The sequence below is a fragment of the Triturus cristatus genome, chromosome 2_2 (assembly GCF_964204655.1).
Source record: "Triturus cristatus chromosome 2_2, aTriCri1.1, whole genome shotgun sequence".
Classification (NCBI taxonomy): domain Eukaryota; kingdom Metazoa; phylum Chordata; class Amphibia; order Caudata; family Salamandridae; genus Triturus; species Triturus cristatus.
In genome coordinates, this window is record NC_140582.1 from 812,605,427 (window position 1) to 812,629,568 (window position 24,142).

At 45.2% G+C, this 24,142-nt stretch overlaps 1 protein-coding gene across 1 annotated transcript in view; it reads right to left on the reverse strand.

Moving 5' to 3' along the window:
• The window catches only part of SLC10A4 (solute carrier family 10 member 4), a 117,285-nt gene that overhangs the window by 89,162 nt on the left and 3,981 nt on the right, over positions 1-24,142 (reverse strand). The window contains exon 2 of the mRNA XM_085642136.1: positions 4,497-4,707. Within this exon, the coding sequence (XP_085498262.1) occupies positions 4,497-4,707 (211 nt within the window). The remainder of the gene's footprint in view (positions 1-4,496; positions 4,708-24,142) is intronic.

Consider the following 24,142-nt stretch of genomic DNA (forward strand, 5'->3'; position numbering starts at 1 on the left):
GGCCTCGCATTTACGTATCATGAATGCAACACCTATTGCATTACAAATGCTAGTTTGTAAAAAACACCCATGCGATGCTTTAACTTCAATATTGGCCGTGCCCGTTTCTTTAGACGAGCCGTGTCTAAAGAAAGGGGAATTGCCGCCATTAAAGTGAAAGCGCGGTATGGGAGGCTTTTACAAAAAAAAAACGTGTTTGTCAAGTTGACAAACAAACGCTTTTTTTGTAAAAGCGCCCCATGCTGTGCTTTCACTTTAATGGCGGCCACGCCCCTTTTCTTAGAGTCGGCTCATTAAAGGAAAGGGGCGCGGCAAACATTAAAGTGTAAGTGCGGCATGGACCAATTAAAAAAAAAATTATGAATAGTTTTTAAAAAATATGCAAGTAAAGCAAAGAAACGGACTCCACTATCAGCGTGGCGTGCCGTGGTATGTAAAAAAATAAATAAAGCTGTTGTGAGAGAGCGTGTCCTGCGTTCAACAGCAGGCATGCGAAAACCATAATGCTCAGAGGCTGTAATTAAAGCCAACCGAGCAACAACAGATGTAAAAGGGGGTGTCCTCATGGGAGGTTTCAAATGAAGACAAGGTGGTGCTAAGGAGGGACTAACAAGCCTATTTACAAATCAGAAGCCAGCATTTACGAAGGATAAAGACACAAGCCAGTGACAAATATGGGCGGAGAGTGGGCCGGGGCTTCAAGTGCATACTCCAATACAGAATGCCTCACAGAGCAGCGCATGCGCTGACCAGGCTCGACCTAAAAAGTATCTACTTCCACTTTGAGTAGATGGGTTTGTCAGGCCATATGCCAGGCACATGGAGCAGTTGGGGAGCCTGTTCCAGGAAATATACAAGGCTACTCAAAAACAGCACCATCTACCCCCTACTAGACATTTGGAGGATGGCCACTTGGTCTGCACTGAATGCTTTTAAAAATCATTACTGTGAGTCATAGTCCACCTCGTCTTTGTCCTGTACTAGCCCACAGTCCCAATGTTGTGAACACCTCCAATTAAATATGTCCATTTGATTCTAGCGGGCCGTTATGGAAAAGAGGAGAGTACTTATAGGCTGTCACTAGGACATAAAAACAAAAAAAGTATATGCAATACAATGTCTGTGATTTCTTAGGGAACATGGATGAAGGGATATCTCAGGGCGTCTGCTCAAGCAGTAAGGGCTGGGATGAGGACGACTATGAGTCAGGGTAATGAAGTTTTCTAGTAAGTATTCAATACTAATCATCAGGGTGTTTTTTAATTGTAAGAGTTGTTTCCTGTGAGCCTCTACTGCGAACACATAAGAAACTCCGAATACGAAGAGGACGTCGATTGCGATATGGAAGGACAGCCATAATCTTGGCTGTCAAGATACAGTTACTTGTCCTGTTTTGCCACCTCTATTAAACTAATTATTGAGGATTGTAGACTACGACTTTATTGATATTGAATACCATGGATTTACATGCACAAGTGTTTTGAATTATAATTACGTCGTTGACTTGATTACTACTCGTCGCTAACTGAGGGTCTTTGATTTTGTTCTTGGTCTGTAATCAGGTCTGTAGACCGACATTGGATGTTATTTGATACGTACCAACTATTTGGACTGTCAGAATCAGTACCATGTTTGGATCTAATAATTGATTAACCTGTTGCCCTGACGAAGTTCCATAGTAACGAAACGCGTTGGCTGTGGTTGAATTTTAAAGATTGAAAAAGAATAAAGGATTATTTTGGATAAATTGGAAGCGTTTTTTTTTTTTACTTCACCTTCTGGTGCACCGTCCAATACTTTAAAAAACATAAGAAACTCAAAACTTAGGAAAAGTTTTCAAACATAACGAGAATGCACAGAATAAAACACGGCCCAACTTTTTTTTTACAAAATACATGCATAATTAGGATTGCTGTCTATCGAAGGTAGGATTCTTTCTGTTTTACACAAAACATTTACCCAGGAAAGGAAGGAAAGACAATATTAAAATGAGATTCATTAGCTTACAAACAAGATAAAATCATTATTACTGGTGAATAACGTTTTGAATATGACCTCTTGAATGTGTTGCTTTCTTTTGTAAGAAACCTATAATTTTTCTATAGTGTAAGGATCTAGTTTACATCAATGTATGTAAAATGTCAAAGCAGAGTATTGTTCCTCTGAAAATGTTGCATTAAATCCCTTTAGTGATATAATATGCGTATAATGTGCCTTTCTTTGATGATTAATTTGCCTATCCTTGACCACTTTTTTCATTCATGCCATATAACATGTCCCTATATTACCGCATAAATCCAGAGGCCCTGAATATAGCGTTTATAAGTATTACTATCTTACAGTGGAGGCGTGGAGCTATCACGTAAGTATACCTGTCTCTTACAGGAGAGCTTGCATTAGAGCTTTTCACCTTACTCTAAAGAGAAGATGGAAATCGTTCACCTCACACTATAGCTGTTTGCCTCTTTTGCAGCAGAGTTGCTTCAGTCACAAGAGATATATCTCCTGCACGGTACAGCTCCTTAACACACAGAATGGCTTTTACCGTCACTGAACAATGGTTTTCCTCATAGTAAAGACATCTCGCAAAGACTGGAGAGGAATCATGCACCTCACATTAAATTTTGCCTCAAAGTAGATCTATATTCATAGCAGTAAAGTTCCTCTCACAGTGGAGTGGTTTCCTTTTTAAACGCCCTTCCACTTAGAAAATCCCTACAGAAGGCTTTTTAAAATGCTAAAACCCATATCTCTTCAGCACTTGACATCATAATTTTTATAGCACCTGGACACCTCTCAGGAGGTAGCTGTAGCGTTTTATAAATTGTATTTCATTCATTCATGCCACCCAACTCTGGTTTGTTCTCAGTACGCTGTTCTCAGACACAATGTTTGCTTTACAAGTCAAGATGGCATGATGTCTGTGCTGCCCTCCCAAGACATGAACGGAGTATCTGTACAATGTGGGCCTTTGTATTATTGCACATTGATTCATATTATAAATGTCCTGCCATCTTGCATTCCAGTTTTGTACATTGTACATTTAATCTGATTGTTCAAGCCAGCATAGCCTCATTTTGAAGTTGTCATAGCCAAGCAAGAACGGTAGACTAAGCGCCTCATTACGATGCCAGTTGCACCAACTGTCCTACTGCTAACCTCGTGAGCCCTTTCTGACCGCCAAGGCCGGGAAGCTTCCCCCCGTATTACGATGCAACCGCTGCTACTGCGGCAGTCACATCTACGGCGGAGCACATATCCCGTAATATGTTGCTGCAAATGCGTACAAAACTCACAGGAAACATGTGAATTGTACACACATGCATGACATATATGGGGATATGCCTTGTGCACCATGTACTCCATTGCTGTAGTGTAGCGGAATATGCACAGTCCAATAAATTGGGATACATAACACATAAGGACTTACTTGGATCGTAATCATCGGGGTTCAGCTGCCCAGGTGTAGAGGAGACATGAAGGAAGGGATCCACAGAGGAGACTGCTGGAGAGAAGCGGATTCGGGTGAATATGCACCCCCAAATGCTTTGTTCTTGACAACTCGAGGCAGCGGTGGGACCGCCACAGTAAGGTCATCAGGAACCCACATCGTAATCCGGGCAGCGGTCAAGACTTCTGTACTGCCCAATGGCTGCTATTTTGCTCCAACCGTCATCTCGGCGGTCAGAGAAAAGCTGTCAGAGTCAGCGGTCTTTCAGCGGTCAGTCGGAGTACCGGATGCATGCATCGTAATCCGGTGGTTGGACCAACCACCTCCAATGAGAACTCGTGGTTCGACTGCTTCCAACAGAACCAAGGAAGCCAGCCTGACCAGCATCGTAATGAAGCCCTTAGTGAGGGTCAGCTTTTCTATCAACGCCTACTGTATAATCTTCTCAAGGCCTTCTCCAATTCTTCCCACAAGAAGCGCTTGGCACCTGCATGTTAATGTCAAGCTTGAATTTCAATTTAAACATGTGTCCTCTACTCTTACTTCATTGAGAAAAAATGTATAAAAGTTGGGTGGAAATGTATACAATGTATCATCATGTGCTCCAACTGATCAAATGGCGAAGCACTGGTCCATTGATGTGAATCACACTTAAAATATTTTTATTGCAGGCTAGCTATTTTTGCATTAACCATGTGTTAGACCTCTATGAGTTTATTGAGTGTCTATTTTCTTACGCAGCAGCAATGTATGTGCTGTTTGCATGACTTCTCTCAACATGTCAGAGAGAGAGAGTATGTGTGTGTGTGTGTGTTCTTGAGTATGTGGGTGTCTGTGTGTTTATGTGTGTAGGCTTGTTCACAAAGGGCCTCGGTGTATGCACTGTGGTAGATTACTTGTCTTATACTGCAGCAGTGTTATATAATTTATGCCATATGGTATACCACACTCAGCAACCCTTCAGTATCTGTACTGTACACATGGCTAATGTCCTCACAGAGCACTGCTCTCATGGTGTGTGCATTGCGTGCTCCCTGGGACTCACCTTCACAAGCAGGTCAGCAGCTCGGTTGTAGCGATAGCGGATGAGAACCCCCACACCGATGGGCAGCAGGGTGCTGCAGAGTGTGAGGCTGACGGCGCCCATGGGCAGGAGCTGGACAAGCGGGGTGTGTATCCAAGCACGGCTGTACACCCACAGGCAGAGTGGCATCAGCAGCAGGGCCAGCAGTGTGGACGAGATGGTCATGATGATGCTGCGGGGGACACAGGGAGTAGAATCGGTTATAAGGCAATGTGGGGCAGGTCAACACAACACTCGGAAAACACAAGGATCAGAGCCTGTTGTAACACAGTTTGGGACAAGCAAGTACAACACGCAAAGGACAAATGAAGCAGAACTGGTAATAATCTGGTGCCGGATAGGCAAGCCTAACATACTGACAACACAGGGCGTTGAGAGGCAGTTATAGTCTGGTGTGGAACTGGTGAACATAGCGCCCAGAAAAGTAGTGTGGTGCATGGCTCTCTTAAGAAGGTACAGGGAGCCAAACCAGTTATAGTGCAGAGTATGTCAGGCAAGTAAAGTATCCCGAAGACAAATGGGTCAGAGGCAGTTATATCAAGGTGCCCAGCATGTGAGGTCAATGTTCAGAAGACACAGTAGCTAGAGACGGTTATAACACAGTCTGGGCATGGTGAGACCAATACTCTGAAAAAATATATGGAGCATAGAAAACTACAGCATGTTGCGAGACAATAGAGCACTTTTTGTTGCTGTGTGGGACAGGCAACCACAACACCCAGAATACTCAGTGGATAGAGATGTATTTAGTTCTGTGTTGGGCAGACAAAGACAATACCCAATGAACACAAATACCAGAGCCATTCAAAGAGTGGAGGAGGTGAGCACAACAACCAAAGGACATAAGGAGCAGATTTAGCTATAATGTGACACAACACCCAGACTACACAGGGAAGAGCGAGTTATAGCATCATGTAGAAATGTACAAATCAATAATGGTTGGAATGCTTGAATTAATCTCAGCAACTGGTAATTACTCACTCCAGCCGCATCCGAGTCCATTGTTATTTTGCACAGCATGTCATCTCAGTTTGAACGCAGCCATATGCATGAGTAAAACACTCAGAACTCACAGCTGACGTAGCCTTTAATAGCACAGTGTAGAACAGACAAAAAACATCTTAAGACATTTTAAGACATCTGGTTATAGGGTCTCATGTAAAACGCCATTTTGAAGTCGCAAAGCATTAAAAAGTTATCAATGCATCAAATGAGGTGGTGCCTTATTCGCAAAGGGGAAGCTGTCCACGTTGGATAGCTTCCTCTTTGGAATTTGTGTTGGATGGCTTTAATGGAAATAGCCAGTGATCCCACTCACCGTACTGCCCCCCCCCCCCCCCACACACACACACACCTCCATATCTTCCCAAACAGGAAATATTTTTATTTTTAAAGCAGGCCCTGTTCCTTTAAAGGGCACAGGCTGCTTTAAAAAAATCTAAAAAGAGACAGGGGTTTGATACAGGTGAACACCACAAACGGAAGACACAGGGACAGAGCTAGCTGTACCCAACACCCTAAAGAAACTGGGAGAAGAACAGGTATTTGAACAATGTAGGAAATGTAAGCACAAGATTCAGAGGGCAGTTATGGTGTATTACTGAACAGGTTAGCACAACACCCAGAGGAAATGGGGGCAAAAACTGATTAAAGTACAGTACAAGGCAAGCGGCACAACGCCCATAGGACAAGGGGGTGGGCAGAGTCGGCTATACCCTAGTGCTGGAACAGTTGAGCCCAACAACCAGAAAAAACAAGGGGCAGAGACAATTATAGTGCAGAGGAAGGCAGGCAAACATAACATACAGAAGACATAGGAGGAGAAGCTGATTATACAGTGGTGCAGCAAAGATGAGCAAAACACCTAGAGAGCACTGGGGGGAAAGCTGGTTATAATGCGCCGCAGGAGAGGTGAGCACAACACCCAGAAGGCACAAGGGGCAAAGCTGGTTATTGTGCTCTGCTGAAAAGGCACACTTAGATGCCTGGCATGTGATCACATGTCCTAGAGGAGGCATGACCGATCCAATTCTCCTTCTTTAGTGTATGCAACATTTCTTATGGTCAAAATCAGAGACTACTTGAGATAGAAGTTTGCCAGACCAAGGAAACATTGTAATTCTTTAAAAGACGTAGGGGGAGGCCAGTCCAAAATAGCATATATTTTGTTTGGATACATAGCTAACCTCTGAGCAGCCAGGCAGTGGTCAAGGTAATCAATTTTATCTTTCTCAAATTGCAAGTTCTCTGTCTTGCAGTGTAGATAGTGAAAATGAGGACGAGACAGGAATAACCAGATGTGTTTCCTGAGACTACTAATTAGGATATCGTCTAGGTAAACCACAAAGAATTGATTCAGTTAATCTGCATGATCATGGTCTATAAACCTTTGAAGGCTGGAAGGGGCATTACACTGAATAAATGGCATGACACCGTACTCACAGTGACCAAAGGTTGTATGAAAGATCATCTTACATTTACCCCTTCCTTGATTCAAATGATATGCCCCACAAAGGTCTAACTTAGTGATGGTTCTTGAATTATTTCTAATATGTCTTTGGTATGTGGTAATGGACACCTGTTCTTAATAATGATCTTATTCATCACTCTATAATCTGTGCAAGGCAGGAGTTCCTTCAATTTCTTGAATATAAAAAACATTGATGCTCCAGCCGGAGATGTCCAATGTGTGATAAGCCCATTCTGCTAGTTCGCCTATAAATATTAAGGGCTTCCTTTTCAGATTCTGACAAAGATTAAATTCGCCAAAAAGAATGGGAACATCACAAAATGTGGGAATCGCGCAGTCAAACTCCAAAAGCGAAGCAAGGGTTAGAACTATGTGTTTTTTGTAAAACAATTACAAAAATCCCATATCAGCCACTCCAAACCCCCACTTTCACCGCCAGACATGAAAATATTAGACCTACTACTAATAATTGCAACCAAACTCATTCTGCGCACATGGAAGTCAGCCCATTGCATTTCTTTCCCACACATGGTGGGCATGGTTCTCATACATACGGGGTGCACATGCTACTAGTATTAATCAGACTGACGTCCTGTATAACTTACTCAAAATACGGTACACCTTGGACAGATTTATACAAGCATTTAATCCGCCACTTCCTTCGACTGCCACCTAAATATAGTATGCTAGACTCCCAGTCCTACTTGCCTTACAGGTAAAGCCCTAACTACCTCTCCTCTTGCTCTTTCCCCCACACCGGTTTCCACCATCCCATCTCTTAACTTCTCAATCTCATGAGGTACAAACCCTACTTTTGCTTTACTTACTACACAAATCCACCTCGTACTGCCTTCACATCTATCAATCCCTGCTCGCACCTGCTACTCCTCATTTTCCCACTTACTGCATACTGTATTATCCATGTTTTATACAATATACTCGACTATTGTTGCACTGCTTATTTTCCCTCAAGTGCAGATTGTTATTTACTATTTTGTTTTATTGTACCTCCCTTGTGGCCCCTGTTTGTCTGTACCCCTTCCTTTTAGAATTATTCTTTCTTAGTTTAAAAATATATTGAAAGTTCAAAACAAAAAAAACTTGGCAGTGGCCTGCCATGGACCCGGACCAATGCAAAAACAACAGTTGATGGACAGAATGCAGAACAATGTCATACATTCACCCCAGTACAGAGATCTGGGCCTAAATCCATCGTTTTTTTGCTCACTATGCCATTCCAGTTTGAACCCAGCCATATGCAAATCAGTCTTTTTTTAAAAAATGTTTTATTAAATTATGTTTATTAACATTTCCAATATAAATCAAAGTAGTTTTGGCACTGATCATCATGAGAAACACATAAATAAGTATATGATCCTTTGACATACAGTATACCCTGTAGATGACATTGTTATCATCTTTAGTCTCTTTTTGCGCCCCTATTCCTGCACATATACTTAAATTACATAATATCGTACATTCCTTTTTAATGATCACTTCAATCGCTTACTTCCGAGCCTGGATCCTCCCTCGGGAGCTCTCATATATTCCCACAGTAGGTATTCCACCCTCCCCATATCAGAGACCATTTTTTGGGGCACCCTCTGTGAATATATACAGTCTTTTCCACAATCATTAGATTATCCATTGCTTCACTCCACTGAAGAAGGGTGGGACTCTGACGGGACCCCCACTGCTGCGCTATATTTCTCTTCGCCAGCATCATGCCCAGTGTTACCCATGTTTGCGTCATGCGAGTTAGGTCCTTCGGTTCCCATACGTTAAGGAGACATCTTTTTGGGTCTGGGAGAATCGTAATTTTTGTAACCTGTGAGAGGGTCCGCATAACTGCCTTCCAATAACGGACGATTGCTGGACATAGCCAAAGGGTGTGAAAGAGAGTCCCCTCTTCCCCACATTGTCTAAGACAAAGTGGCGAATCTGTCTGGTGCAGTTTATATAGTAATGTTCGGGTGTAATATGTACGGTGTAGGATTTTTAATTGTATCAACTTTAGTTTTGAGGGTATCGCTACTGTCTTAGGGGATGAGAGTGTGTCCTGCCAGTCTGTGTCATCTAGTTCTCCTATCTCCGCTTCCCATTTGGCTTTAAGGGCGGTCAGGGGATTCGGCTGGTTGTTTATTATTTTCCGGTATGTTAGTGATATGGCTTTATATTGAGATGCTCTGTAAGAAGTCTATCTTCTAGCGGCGACGACTCCGCTAGCTTTGTGTCTGGTGGGATTGCTGCCAGGAGAGCGTGTCTGATCTGCAGGTACCGGTATTTTTCAGTATCTGCCACGCCATATGTAGCCTGTAGGTGAGCAAATGTGACTACTTCTTTTTTCTTCCACAGATCCCCGACTTGTGAGATTCCTATCAGGTCCCATTGGCGAAAACCCTTAGTATTACGCAACATGCCTAGTCGTTTTGTGTCCCATAATGGCATCACTTGCGTTATCTTTCCCTCCCATCCTAACGCACGTTGAGCCTCAAACCAGATTTTTATCGGATGGGCCGTTGGGCCCGTAAGGTTCTGCCTTCTGACCTTGACCAGCAGATGTCTGTCCATACGATATGCCGGGTCGTCACCGGGGGCATGTAGCCATTGGTTCACCACTGTGAGCTGTGAGGCCCAGTAGTATACCTTTTTTTTAAAATCTTTATTTAGATTTGCAAAATCAAACGGTACATAAATGATAGCTGTGTGTTCACCAGTGACAAAGTATGGAGGTACACCACAACACCGCCAGCTCCCTGACAAGATGTGCAACTTATGGAAGGCATCCGACATCAGAACCCCATTTATCAATCCACCATCAACACTTGTCCAACTTGAAACAGATGAAACTGACATCAACAATCCACACCCAGGGCCCATAGCCACCCCATCCCTCCACGCATACCCTGCAACCCACGTGATGTCCGTGCCATCAACCCCCCCACAGCCAGCGCCCCGTGGATCATACCATCCCATTCATTCCATGACGTCCCCACTCTCCCAACGCCCATGTCGAACCGCCTACCCCACTCCCGTTGGGACTATACCGGAATGTGTGGGTGACGAGGGGGAACCGGGGAGACCCGTGATGTATGTTTTGTAAGGGCCCCAGATGTCCCTAGGACGCGCCACCGAGGGGAGGAGACTAGAGTAGAGTTCGCTATTCGTGCTGCAAAAAGCCATGGCAGTGAGCCACGATTTGACCATAGGAGCCCGTCTATCCCCCCAGCGCCTGGCGATTTCACGTTTGGCCAGAAGTAGACCCATAGCGGCCAACCTACGAACATTCTTAGGGAAATTTGCTGTGTAGCCCAGCAACGCAACCTCAGGAGCGGGAACAAGTGTAAGCTCTAACATGTCTTCCAAGACCTTGTAAACTTGTGTCCAGAATGATTGCAGCCTTGGACAACTCCAGGACAAGTGTGCGAAGTCTGCATGCGGTGCCGAGCACTTCCAACAGAGGTGAGGTCGCGCAGGGTCAATTGAATGGAGTCTGTCTGGGGTCATGTACCAACGGCGCAGGAATTTATAGTGAAGGAGTTTGTGACGACTGTTCAGTGACACCGTAGCAGTAACCTTACAGCAGGCCGTCCACTGTTCATCCGTAATAGGCCTACCCAAGTCCGTCTCCCACTCCGCCCGCGCCCGGTCATCCGCACAAGGGAGCAAAGCCGCACACGCCTTGTACAGCCTCGAGACTATATGGGCCCCCGTATCTTTGTCAATAATGATGGTAAGGGGTTCAAAGGAAGCAGGCTCAAGGGGGAAACCCTCAATTACCGCCCTGGCCGCGCAATAGAGTCGGCGAAGAACGAACCTATCCATGAATGTAGCCTCGCTGAAACGCGCCTCTTCTGATGCCGAGAATATGTGCCCTCCAGGGTATAAATCCCCCATCTTGGTGAGGTTAAATTTACTTAACGTTCGCTGCACAATCGCCTCATCTGTGCCCGGCAGTAGCGCCGGGTTGCGAATAGGGAGAGAAGAGGAATATAGGCGAGGGTGAGCTAAATAGTTCAAAAGTTTTTTCCAGGCCCAGCTGGTAGTGGACACTGTTTGAATATCCACTGGGCTGCCCAGTAGTATACCTTGATATTAGGGAGTGCAATACCCCCATCATACCAGCTCCTCGTTAATTTGTGGAGTGCTATCCGTGGTGTTTTCCCATCCCATAATAAACTTGTTACTTCTGCGTGTATTGCTTTGATGTATGCTGGAGATACTGGGAAGGGCGTGTTCTGCAGTGCATATAGGAACCTGGGCAGCGCCATCATTTTGTAAAGGGCCGCTCTACCCAGAAGTGCTAGTGGCAGGGAGCGCCAGTGTTTTACGTCTCTACGGAATCATGTTAGGGGCTGTGTGAGATTTTCCGCGATGAATTGCAATCTATCAGGTGTAATGTATATTCCTAAGTATTTAAATCCATTTTCCACTGTCTGTATTACACATCCATTTGGAAGCTGTGGTGTGGATCCCTGCAATACATAAAGGTGTGACTTTGCCCAATTAATGGTGTATCCGGAGACCCGTCCATACGACCTACAGATATCTAAGAGACTATTGATGGAGCGTGCCGGGGATGCCAGGTATAATAATATGTTGTCCGCATATAGAGAAATGCGGTCTTCCCATCCCATTGCCCATTTTAGGCAGCGGATCACCTGATCCTGACGTATCCATGCCGCCAATGGTTCCAAAACCAGTGCAAACAAAAGAGACGAGAGGGGGCAGCCCTGTCGTGTGCCCCTCCCCAGCGGAAAGTCAGATGATATGTGGCCATTCACCACCACCTGGGCCAGCGGTCGCGTGTATAATAGTTTGATCCAGGCACGGATCTTCGGCCCGAATCCCAGGTGCTGAAAGACTGCGAACAGGAATGGCCATTCAACCAGGTCAAATGCCATCCTGGCATCAAGAGACAGAATGACGGTCGGCGGGTGGGGGATGTAGGGTAGGCATGCAGTGGAACGGATTTCTCCTGATGTGTATTTTGAGGGGGGATTCCTCGTCTGCTGGTCATATGTGTAATGTTGGTCTCTAAGACCCTGGGTGTGAAAACTTAATAAAATCTTTTACCAAAAAAAAAAAAAAAAAAAGAGACAGAATGACGGCGTCTTCATCTTTGGTGGACCTACGCGCGATGACCCCGTGGAGATGTCACAAATTAAGAGCGGTATTACGGTTCGGCATAAATCCCGACTGTACCACTGTTGCTAAGTGTGCCTGAAGCCTTGTTGCCAGCACTTTAGCCAAAATCTTGGCCTCAGCGTTGATCAGGGATATTGGTCTGTATGGCATGCATTCGTGTGGCGGTTTGTTTGGTTTATGGATAGCCACTATGGTGGCCAGTCTCTGATCCTTTGGGAGGATCCCCTTCTCTAGGCTGTCATTGTACATATGCAGTAGACGAGGAACAAGCTGTGTTGCCGCTTTTTTATATAGTTCCACCGGGATTCCGTTAGGTCCCAGCGCATTTCCGGTGTGGAGCGCTGCTATCGCGAATGTTAACTCTTCCTGCTCTAGATCTTTCTCAAGGGCCTCCACCGCCGATGGGGCCAGTACGGGCATTTTTATGTCTTTGAGAAATTCTAGATTGTCCTCTATTGTAGCTGAGGCCTCCTGTGTATATATCTTTTTGTAGTGTTTCGCCAGTCCACGATTCGCTGAGGATCTGTGGTGAGACTCCCGTCTTCCAGCTGGATCTGTGCCACCCATCTGGTAGCCCGCTCCTTCTGTTCCAGCCAAGCCAGTAGCCTACCCGCCTTGTCACCTAGTTCATAAATAGTGTGCTGTGACTTGAGGTGTCTGTTTTTCGCCATCTCCCACATATATGACTTATACTCTTGTCTCGCCATGTGCACCTTATGTTCCGCAGCTCTATCTGTATGCAGTACGTGGTCGGCCTCTGCTATGGATACCTGCCTCTCCAAACCCTTCATCTCCTTCCTCTGGGATTGTTTGTAGTTTGCCACCGCCGATATGGCCTGTCCCCTGAGGACTGCTTTATAAGCTTCCCACAATGTCGTGGGGGATGTTACTGAGTGCTCATTTTCTGCGGAAAAATTCTTTGTCGTCGCCATGAGGGCTTTATTGATTTTCGGATTATTTAAATACCCTGGATGAAGTGGGAACAGCCTATGTTTCTGCAATGTGGAGGCAGCGTAGGCGACAAGTACTGGCGAATGGTCCGATATGCCCCTGGGCAGGTGTGTGACCTCTGCTACTCCTGTGATCCCTGTCCCAGATATAAAGATGTAATCTAGTCTGGAGAGGCTGTTGTGTGCCCCAGAATGGAATGTATATTGTCGCCCTGTGGGGTGTAGAGTTCTCCATAAATCTATTAGGCCCAGTGCTTCAATGAAGTTGTGTAATTTGGGATTAGTAGAGCTGGGTTCTCTGGGGGGCATTTTATCTACAGAGGCGTCCATCGTTGCCTTGAAGTCCCCTCCCATTATTAATTGACCGTGTGGAAGTGCCAAAAGGAAATCCCCAAGATCTTGGAAGGCAGTCTGGTGGAGCGCCGGGGAGACATATACTGATACTAGGTTATAAACTTTCCCCTCCCACTGGCAGGTCACTGCGGCAAATCGCCCCTGTTTGTCTTTTCGGGAGTCTATAACCATCAATGGGAAGCGTTTACTGATTAGTATACCCACTCCCCGTGACCCTGACGCAAATTCAGAGTGGACCACCATTTTGAAGCCCCACCTATCGAGGGCTCTACAGGTTGAACCTGTCAAGTGGGATTCTTGGAGGAGCGCCACTGCCGGTCCCCTGCGCTTCAAATATTGCAGCACCAGCCCACGCTTTATTTTGTCTGCTAGGCCACTCACATTCCAGGACAATACTTTTAAGTGGAGGGCAGGTGCCTGAGGGGTCTGCGTCCCGAGCCCCACGTTACTAGTGGGGACATTTACATGTGGCTTATCTGTCATCTATGTCAGTACGATGTTTCGCAATATGTGCAATTCCTATCATACCAGTGCTGCAAATGGCATCAATCAATATATTGTGTTTGATAATCAAACCTAAAACGAAACTGCTAATGAACTCAATGAACCTTTTACCTCCCTCGACCCCCCTCCCTGCCTCCCTGCATCGCGGACTTCAATTCAATTCAAAATAAGCTTTATTCGATTATTAAAAACAATCACAAAAGCACAAAGCAGCAAATGTAAAACCTCCTAAATAATTAAACCAAAAAACAATTTGAAGGAATCGCAAAGCAGGTATTAAAATAAAATAATCAGCCATCCAAACATGAAGGTTAAAAAAACATACTTTTTCTAGCAGCAATAGATTTTAAAATAAACGTGGCAGTAAAAAAACATATATCTGTCTCATTTAGAGTGAACAACAGGCTCAAAGCAGATTTCAAAGTTCGAAACCCGTATTTTTTAAAAAGTGGTTTCAGATAAAAAATGCGCAAATGCGTATATAAATCACATGTAAGGAGAAAATGTACAACACTCTGTTTAGTGACTCCATCACATGGACAAGGAACAGTGGGGTATTTTTTTATAGATGGAAAAGCCACCAAATGGTGGACAATACCTAACCTCAATCGGGTCAATACGAACCGATGCAATGTTCTGGTAACCTTAGACAGGTATTGTTGGAACCCTGTAATGTGCTCCTGTGAATAGTAAAAAGCCACAGTTACTAGCTGCATATTCTTAAGTTGACGACGTTGAGCTTTTTCCCTCAAAAAAATTTGTTTAAATGCTAACTTAGGGAAATCAGACGCATAATTCGGATTGTCCAAAATATTCACCTGAAAAAAATCCTTAAAAGTAGAAACCACATATTTTAACCAAGGGATTTGTAGGCATTTGTCGAGACGAAGGCAATCCTTTATGATGCTTCTATTGAACCCAGTCTCTTTCTTCATCCAAATCGATCTCCATAACATTAGGGGTCTCAGCCCTACCAGATCAGTCAAGTAGTTCAGCTCCACCTCATTATGAATCAAAACGGTAGGGGCGGATGAAGGTAGACATAATAACTTTTTTAGAAAAACATTTTCCTCAACCTGAAGCTCTCCATGAGGGCAATAGCCCCAAACCCCTGCTCCATAGAGCACAACCGAAACACATTTGTTTCTATAAATGTGTAACATATCAAATATGCGACGATCCCCCAATTTAATTGCAAATTTAAAAACGCCATGGGCACTTTTGGCCATTTTGGCCTTAGTATTTAAAATCTCATCATACCACATGCCGTTACTCGAAAACATGATGCCAACAGAACTTATTCACTAAGCAGATTTTATGGTTCTCAATGTGGAAAGATCTCAAATTCCTTATTTTACGTCCACACAGTAAAATAAAAGTCTTAGAATTATTGAGTTTTAATTTCCTTTCTTTTATAAAATCAGAGAACCTATTCATTAGTTTTTGTAAACCAATGGGAGTTCTTGAGAGGAGTACCGTGTCATCGCATAAAGCAGCACAGGTACATCCTGTCCCTCAATTTGCGGCGCATCACATTTAACCTTTTGAGATCGGCTTCTATGGCATTGATAAAAAGAGAAAAGAGGAGGGATGCCAACACGCAGCCTTGCCTAATGCCAAGACTCACCAAAATTTGGCTTGTACATTCACCTGCTTGGCCATAACGTATTCTTGCAGATAATTTAGCGTAGAGTCGTGCCAGGAAAAAAATTATAGCCTGAGGGGCACCTAGATCCAAAAGGGTTGACCATAATAAACCATGATCTACCAGGTCAAACGCGCTACTAAGATCAGCAAAGCAGAGAAAAAGGGATCCCTGCTTTGCGCGCGTATACTTCCCAATAATTAGATCTAAATGTATGCATTGTTCCAGGGTCCCCCGACCTTTCCTGAACCCATATTGGGATTGGGCCAAAATCCCATTATCCTCCGCCCATTCTTCTAATCTAAACAATAAGACCCGGCTCATAGTTTTTAAAGAGGAGTCTAAAAGAGATATAGGGAGATAGTTCTTGGCTTCAGATCTAAGGCCCTTTTTATATATTGGTATTATTATAGACTCCTCCCAGGTCGTCGGAATCTTTCCTCTACGGCCGCATTGAAAACATTAGATAAAACAGGGCCCCATATTGTTGTGTCAGCTTTATAAAGGTCGATTGGCACTCCGTCTGAGCCAGGGGCCTTTCCACCTTTACTACATTTTAAAGCATTTACTAATTTGGATGGTGTAATATTAAGGGGGATGATAGGCCATACAACGGTAGATAAGCTAGACCTGCAGGAAATATCGCTACAATTAAAAATAGAAGAAAAATGAAGGACCCAACTTTCCTTACTGACTTGGGAAGTAATTGTGGGTGCGTCATCGTTCCTTAAAAAAGGACTATTGACGGTATCCCAGAAGAGCTTACTGTTAGATAGCTCCACCGCGGCTGTCAATTTATCGCGGACTTAAAACTACCCGCCACCCCAACTCAGCAGAGTGCTTAATCCCCATAACTGTGTGCTTGCGTAAGGGGGAGACGACACTCCTTGTCCTCAGTCCATTCCCTGGTTATCTCAAAGTTCGGTGTGAAAAGTCTATAATGTAAAGTATTTCAGCCCAGTATCCAAATATTATGGCAAATGTTCCCGCTGTGTTGTCGACTGGAATCCAGTGTAACGCAAGGCCCCGATGCACGCGAATCAGGCCAGACCCTCCGTCTCTGTCTGTTGTGAGTCCTCCACCGCTCCAAGTCCATCTTCTCCCAACAATACTGTTGTTTGGGATCAGAATTTAGGCCTGGCTCCCGGTCGCTTGGTTTCCCCCGCTGATCCCCAGCCTTCCATCCATTCAGAGGCTTCTGCCGGCGTGTTGAAGAACCATGTCTTTCCTTCCGCCTCTACTCTCAAATTGCCGGGTATAGCATTGCGTATTTAAGTTCACGGCTGCGGAGCTCCCTTTTTATATCCATGAAATCTCGTCGCTGTTTAGTTACTGCGGCCGTATAGTCCGGGTACAGCGCCACAGTGACACAGTCCACTCGGATTGGAGGAGCTACTCTTGCCGCCTGCAGGATTGTGTACCTGTCGCGGTAGTTGAATATGCGTGCCAGGATCGGTCGTGGTGGCGCCCCCAGTCGGGGCCGCCCCCCCAGGGACCCGGTGCGCTCTTTCCACCGAGAAGAAGCTTGATAGCCCACGTGGCTGCAGCTGATCTGTAATCAGTTTTTCGACGAAGAGGTTTAGTGCCGGCCCCCTAACACTCTCTGGCACTCCAACCAGTCGTATGTTGTTTCTTCTGGATCTCCCTTCCTGATCATCAAGCTTCGCCATGAGTTGCTTTTGCGTGACTTCTAGTGCGTGTATTTTTGTCTTCAACATTACTGTGTCCTCAGCAAGAGTTTCCGTGCTCGTTTCGACCTCCTTTAGCCCTGTGCTCATTTTGGAGAGGTCCGCACGTACTAGCGTGATGTCGGATGACATTGTCCCGATGGATGTTTGCATCTGGGTCAGCGCGGCCATCACATCCTGAAGAGTCACTTCCTTTGGTTTTGTGGGCACTGGATCCGGGCCATCAGCCCCCGGTGGAGCCTGCGAATCTGGCTGTCCTCTTTGATATGTGTATTTATCTAACTTGGTGTGGGGTGCCGTCTGTTGGCCCTTTCCTCCCATATCGATCAGGGAAAGGCCGCACTGTAGACAAGCTGAATCGGGGGGGGGCACACCGGGAGAGAGGGCCGGCAGTCGCCGCCGCCTACTACGAGGCAATGCCCCCGTCCGGCCTGTCGGTTTTACCGCCCCTGCGGCGAATCCCCCACCACAGCCTGAAGTATTTATTTGCGGGGACTGTCTTGTCTCTTGGAGCCCCAATCTGGCCACCTATTCGGGGGTCCACCCGCTGTTCAGGTGCGGGAGTATCGTTAATACCCCATCAGCAGCGTCTGCTGGGGTGACGGTGTTCCTCCGCCCGGCCCCGCCGCTCCGATATATTAGCCGCGCCTGTTTCCGATCTACTCCAGCCCCCAGAGCACGAGACCGGGCCCAAGGCGTCCCCACAGCCACTCCGGCCTCACCTTCCCGCGTGGACCGAGCCTTCGCCTCGGCAGTCCGCAGTCCAGCGTGGTGCGGGGCCCGGCTCCTGCCCCCGCGACGCCGAGGAGTCTCTTTATTGCGACGCTGCACCTCAGCCTCCGGCCCCGCTCCCTCCCGGGGCCGTTCTGCCGACAGTCTGCCTGTGAGTCCGGGGCGGGCGGTGCAATCCCACCCTGAACTGGTGTCTCAGCACCCGCTCTCCACCTTCTTTGATCCGGGTATCTGCTGAAGGCGGCCGTCGTCTGGGCCTGGGCACGCGAGGGAAGCGCGCTCTCTCTATCTCCGGCGTTCCGCGTACTCGAGGCCCCAGCTTCACCTGTCACCGCAGGCCTCCAACGTCGCGTCTCGCTCCGTTCTCCACCAAATGCTGCCGCCGAGGTCACGCTCGCTGCGGGTCAATGCTCCGGTCTTCTTGGGCTTTTGCGAGTGTTCAGGATTCTTTACAGGATCGACGTGGGAAGGAGCTGTGTTCACGGAGCTGTCCTAGGCTGCTGCCATCTTCGTTGGCTGCTGGCCACGCCCCTGCAAATCAGTCTTGACCCTGTGCCTCATGGGAACAGTCCAACCCTAACTGCCAAGCCAGGTCCTCACTGGACTGGAAACAAGCATCCTAGGACCGGTTTCGGGGTTTCACCACTCTTCAGCCAGGATAACTTTATTCCAGTGGCATGGAGAGTATGGGACCCACGTCTGGGCATACCCGTACCAGAGGCTTCAACTGGAGAACAATACCTTTCAGTGGCATAACAATTGCCTCAAAAGAAGTGCAACGATATGGAGATAGTGTGGAGACTCCAGTTAATGTAAGAACGGTGACCCCAAGTTTCATCCAGATGCATCCAAAAGACTCCTGACTAAAGGATGGGGTTATTACAGACATTTTTGGTGTTTGAATATTGCTTTTCTGGGGCAGGAGAATGACCAGGCTAGGGAGCTTGGCAATACCAGTCCTCTTCTCCCTCACAATAGACAGATTCTGCCATTTTCCTGATCTCAAACTGATCCCTCTGGGAAATCTCTCACAAAATGATGAGGAACAAGGACAATTCATACATAACCCAGCCTTTCTACTCCGCTCCTTTTTACCTTCAGAAAGTGGGCAACAAGCTATGCCCGTTTGTATTGTTTCCTCCAAATAGGATGACTGTGCTAAACTTGTTGAGTGTTCAATGTGTTTTAAAGTGAAAGTACAAGATTGATAGTTGGCTCAGATTCCCTTAGTCTTTCACTGTGCCATCTTCTTCTTACAGAGTATGTGTTGAATCAACATAGCCATTTCGATTTACTCCAAGCGGAGTGTTGGACATGAATACCTCATAAGTAGGCGTGTGTGAAATTCGTGTAACTTGCTGTTGTGTAACTAGATTAAATTTCTGCAAAATTACAAAAACAATATGCATATTGTGTGAAATGCGAAACTGGCAGCTGGAGCTGTATTTTAGCATAAAATACATACACCACTTTGAATGTGAGGATGCATCTTGCACTGAAAAAAATGTGCAAAAACAATTACCATGAACAACAGCCTCCTGCACTCGGCCATTTGAGTTCTTCCGTGTATTTGCGGTAATTTTTTTTACTGTGAATAGAGCATTTATGGTAATTTATTGTACTGCAAATGGCAAGTAGTTACGCAATGATGTGTAATATCGTAATCTCGAGAGTTGCATGTAGCCACAGTACAAAATGATGCTAAATATGCCATCATAACTTAAATTCTACCTGGGCCTATTCATAAGTTTTTCTCTGAAAGCTTCATTTAGACCACTACGAAATAATGCCTTAAGGGTTCTCTCAAATAAGGTGGTCTAACCAGTTGGATTATGAAACAAAGTTACGTAAGTGAGACCATCTATATTTTCCTGAGAAATGTCACAGAGTGCTTCTTCATCTGAGAATCCCCACTCTGTGTGTTCATACATCTTGAAATGATTCAAAAAAATTAAATAATTATTCAGGCAGGAATCATCTGTAGATACCAAAGGTGCAGGATGGCTCCGGCTACGGAATTTACAGTCAGTGGAGAACAGTCCAGATCTAAATGACTAAGGCAATCCAGAAATTCATGCAATTTGTTGGGATCACCAAAAAACAAGGCAGAATGGAGCTAGCTGAGGGAAGGTCATTTGCACGATTGGTTATAGTCTGTTTTAAAGCAGGGTTTCCCTCTCGGAAATGAGGCAACTCTTGGTTCTGTTGCCGCCAGACAACAGCCATATCCATATCGGGATCCATTGTGTGTCTGACCAAATATTTGTGCTTATGCTGCAGACATTCAATGGCTGGATGAGAAGAATGTTAAACCACATTGCCTTGGCCTGTCCAAGATAGGGGTGATGCCCTCCAGTAGCCACTTTGCTCCACAGTATTTAAACTTGTGCAAGTGTTGGTGTCTGCAGAAAGGAAACTGAACTGAAGGAAAAAGCTTCAAAGGCATAAAAAAAACCTTCAGGTTCAATGAAGGGGTCAGAGGACCATTCACAATAGAGATTTCAGGAATCCGGTGGAAAGGAAAGGCTAACTCAGAAAAGTTTCACAGGCACATCCACAAGAAAAGCAGAGCTGAGGGTATCTCCAATACAAAGCGAGCAGAGAAGCAAAAATAAGGATATAATAAACAGACTTAAAAAGTGATAACTCTGATTTTTAAAAAAATCAGACTTTGACTGTGTTGCAATACATTGAATCGCAGTTCAGTGGCTCCTTATATACTGGCCAACAGGAAACCTTGAGCAGTAAGACAGAGAGGCATATTCAATTGAGTAAAAAGAAGAGAAGAATCCCATAGCAGAAGCAGACATAATACATATATATTTTTTAGAACATTGGAATGTTGGGAGCTCCATTGAAAACAACGGAGTGCTCCGGGCTTATAATGGCTGGTATAAGCCCGGAGCTCCAACATTCCAATGTATCTTTGTTCACAGCTGTGGCTGTGAACAAAGGCTTCAGGGAGCCTGAGGGGATTTCAATCCCCTCACGCTCCCTGAAGCCTTTCTTTTATTTTTTAGAACATTCTGCCCTCTAGTGGCAGAATGTTCTAATAGCTTTATAGCCCTTGTAGCTGGGCTATACCGGCTATTAAAGTCCCACTCCACAGTATGGGGAGACTTCAGGTCAGTGTAAAGGTGGTATTAGTAGCATGGATTCCTAGGGTGGAATTGTAAATGTGGTAACTATGAGGACTTATTTACACTAGCAGGTGTGTGTGTAGGTCTTAAAGATGGAATATCAAGAGATGATGTACATCAGGACTAGAGCCGACGCAGTGTGTGTGGATCCAAGTACTAAAATATCTGGTTTACTCCAGGTCCGGATTTGCTGTATTTTCTGGTGAAAGTTCAGAAGATAATGGCAGGAATGATGTAGGTGAGAACTGAGGGGCATAAATAGAGTTGTTTTTAGGTCCGAGGGCTGTACAGAAGTAGCGCTACATGTTGGAATTGGGGTGCAGTGACTGCGTGGCCCCAATTGACAGCTGTGTGTCACTGGGGCACAGAGAGGCAGTGTTGATGACGCATTCAGTCTATTGTAGGCAGCAGCCTTATGGTGCACAGCACAGGACAAGAGCTTGACAGATTGTGACAAGTGCGTTACTACTTACCTGACTACCTACATATTGAATGTGCTACATTTTCTTGTTCATCGTGCATGCTTTGTGTACAGCGCTCTGATACCCTGGCGGGTTATGTTCGGGCTTTATAAAATCTTTCAAATAAAAATAAAATAAATAAATTAAGTGGTCTGAAATTGCCATTACAGGAGAGGAGCCACCCAAAAGGCAAAATAACATTTTGTTTGGCAGTCTGAATAAGCTTAAACTATGACTTCTCTAATATTATGTTAGGGGAGAGTAATTTGGGTGTCAAAGTAGAGGTGCTTGGTAGATTCCAGTGCATTTGTGAAAAAGCACAGGGAAAGAGGTAGAAGTAAACGTAAGAGAAAGAAAGACGCAGAGAGGGAGAAAGAGTGCTCAATGCAAGGTAGTGTAAGATGTGCAGGAAATATACAGAGATGCTGTGGAGAGAAGCAGATGATGGGGAGAAGGAAAGGGGTCAGAAAGGGGTGCTTGTGAGGTATTGTCAGAAAGACAAAAGGTGAAGAGTAAAATAATAATGTAAAACAATTAAAGAACCTGCTCTGTATGCTGCCCAAAATTAATTGTGTGGTTCCCAAAAAACACATTGCCCGTCCCTACAAAAGTCTGTGATAGGCTGGCCACACCAAGGACCAGCTGCACCACTGAGAGATATTGTACCATTAGACCCATGAGCAGGGGCGTAGCTTCAGGTGGGGTATTTTGGATGTTACATCCCACTAAAAAATGTATTCTATAGTAAATAGTTGGGCACAGGTGCTTTCAGTCAGGTTTTGGTGAGGTGTCTGCCAGATTCCAACCTGAATTTTTACATGCCCACACTCTCTCTCACCTCTGCCATAAAACTTGATTTTTTGAAAAACTATTCTGTTTTAAGTACCCCTAGATATCCTCACTCATCGCTCTCTTCCCTGACTCTTATGCTTCCTTGTATCCTGCTTTTTATAATGTATTTTAACAAGCCATACCAGGGTGGTTGAATGAATGAATGAATGAATTCTAATTTGTAGAGCGCAATCTTCACCCGTGAGGGTTTTCAGGCGCTAAGTAGGTGTGGCGGTACAGGGAGTCACTCGAACAACCAGACCTTCAGTTTCTCGTGGAAGGTTGTAGGCGATGGGGTTGTCCTGATACCCAGTGGGATGGCATTCCATGTCTTCGCTGCAGGGTAGGATAAGGGGCGTCCACCTGCTTTGTTCCGGTGAATCCTTGAGGTCCAGGCAATGGCTAGGAATGTAGAACGGAGGTTTCGGGGAAGTTTGTGGAACTTCAGATAGTGATTGAGGTAGGCGGGTCTTTCTGGTGCAGTGTTTTGTAGGTGTGGGTGAGGATTTTGAACTGGCAGTGTTTCTGTGTGGGAAGCCAGTGGAGCACACACAGGTGCAGTGTGATGCGGGTGCAAGTTGTTGGGAAATCTGAAGTTTACACCCCTCCCAATATTACTGACCAAGTTATGCCCCTGCCCACATGTAGAGCTAGTAGGCCTGGTCCTCTGCATGGGGTGTTTATGGGGTTATTTTTACCAGGACATATTGAAAAGTTCCAGCTGAACATTGGGTGTTTGCTGCAGGAACTACCACAGTACTGGGACATTGCTTTCAGCAGCAGCTGAATGAGGCCACACTGGCAGAAGCCCTGCCTGTGCCCCGGAGCAACCTCATAGCAGGCAGGGTGTGTGCAGGTTATTGGCAGGGTACTCTCAGACCCACCGGCGCGGAAAATCAGGTATCTAGGCAACGTAAGGCTTTTCATCTATGTTTAGAATAAATAATGCCACCCATCATATATTTAATACCAGGAGAACTTGCACCCCCTTCCCCCAACATATTACCCGGCCATTATGGAATGCATTTAAGCTTTACACTGTCTCAAATCACAAAAACATTAATATCCTTTAAATAACACAATAGTAAAAATGGACAAATCCATTTGCACCATTTTGCTACTTGTCCAATAGAGAATAGGGCGAATGGATTTGCCTCCAGTCCCTATCGCAGACGTTTCTGAACAGGGACAAAAAAATTATAAATGTATTGTGTGAGCATGTGCAGTGCATGAATTGCTTATAAATTAGAGCATGTGAAATGCATGAATTGCTTACAAATTATCTTAAAAGAGTGTTAGAGATTTTAGTAATTACATATGTGTCTGTTTATAGGCCGTAATCGAAAAGGAAAGACAAGATATGCATTTTTTGCTACTCGCTGAGGAAAAAATGTAACAAAATGATGTTTCCTCTAAGAGATCCCATGAGCAAGGCTATAAATGTGGTGGGTCCTGCCAGACTAAAACCTGACTTTGAATCTGGTCCCTGCTGAACCCTATATTCATGCTCCTAACATCACAGACAAAAACACTGAGTGATATATCAATAATGCCTGCAAAATCCCTCAAGGTAATCCATGTAATTGATGCAGCCTCCTTTTTAGATTCCACGTTTTACTTAATCTTGCATTCCCTGAGATTATTTGCTTTATCCAGATGTTGTATGTCTGTAGGTTTTTATGTG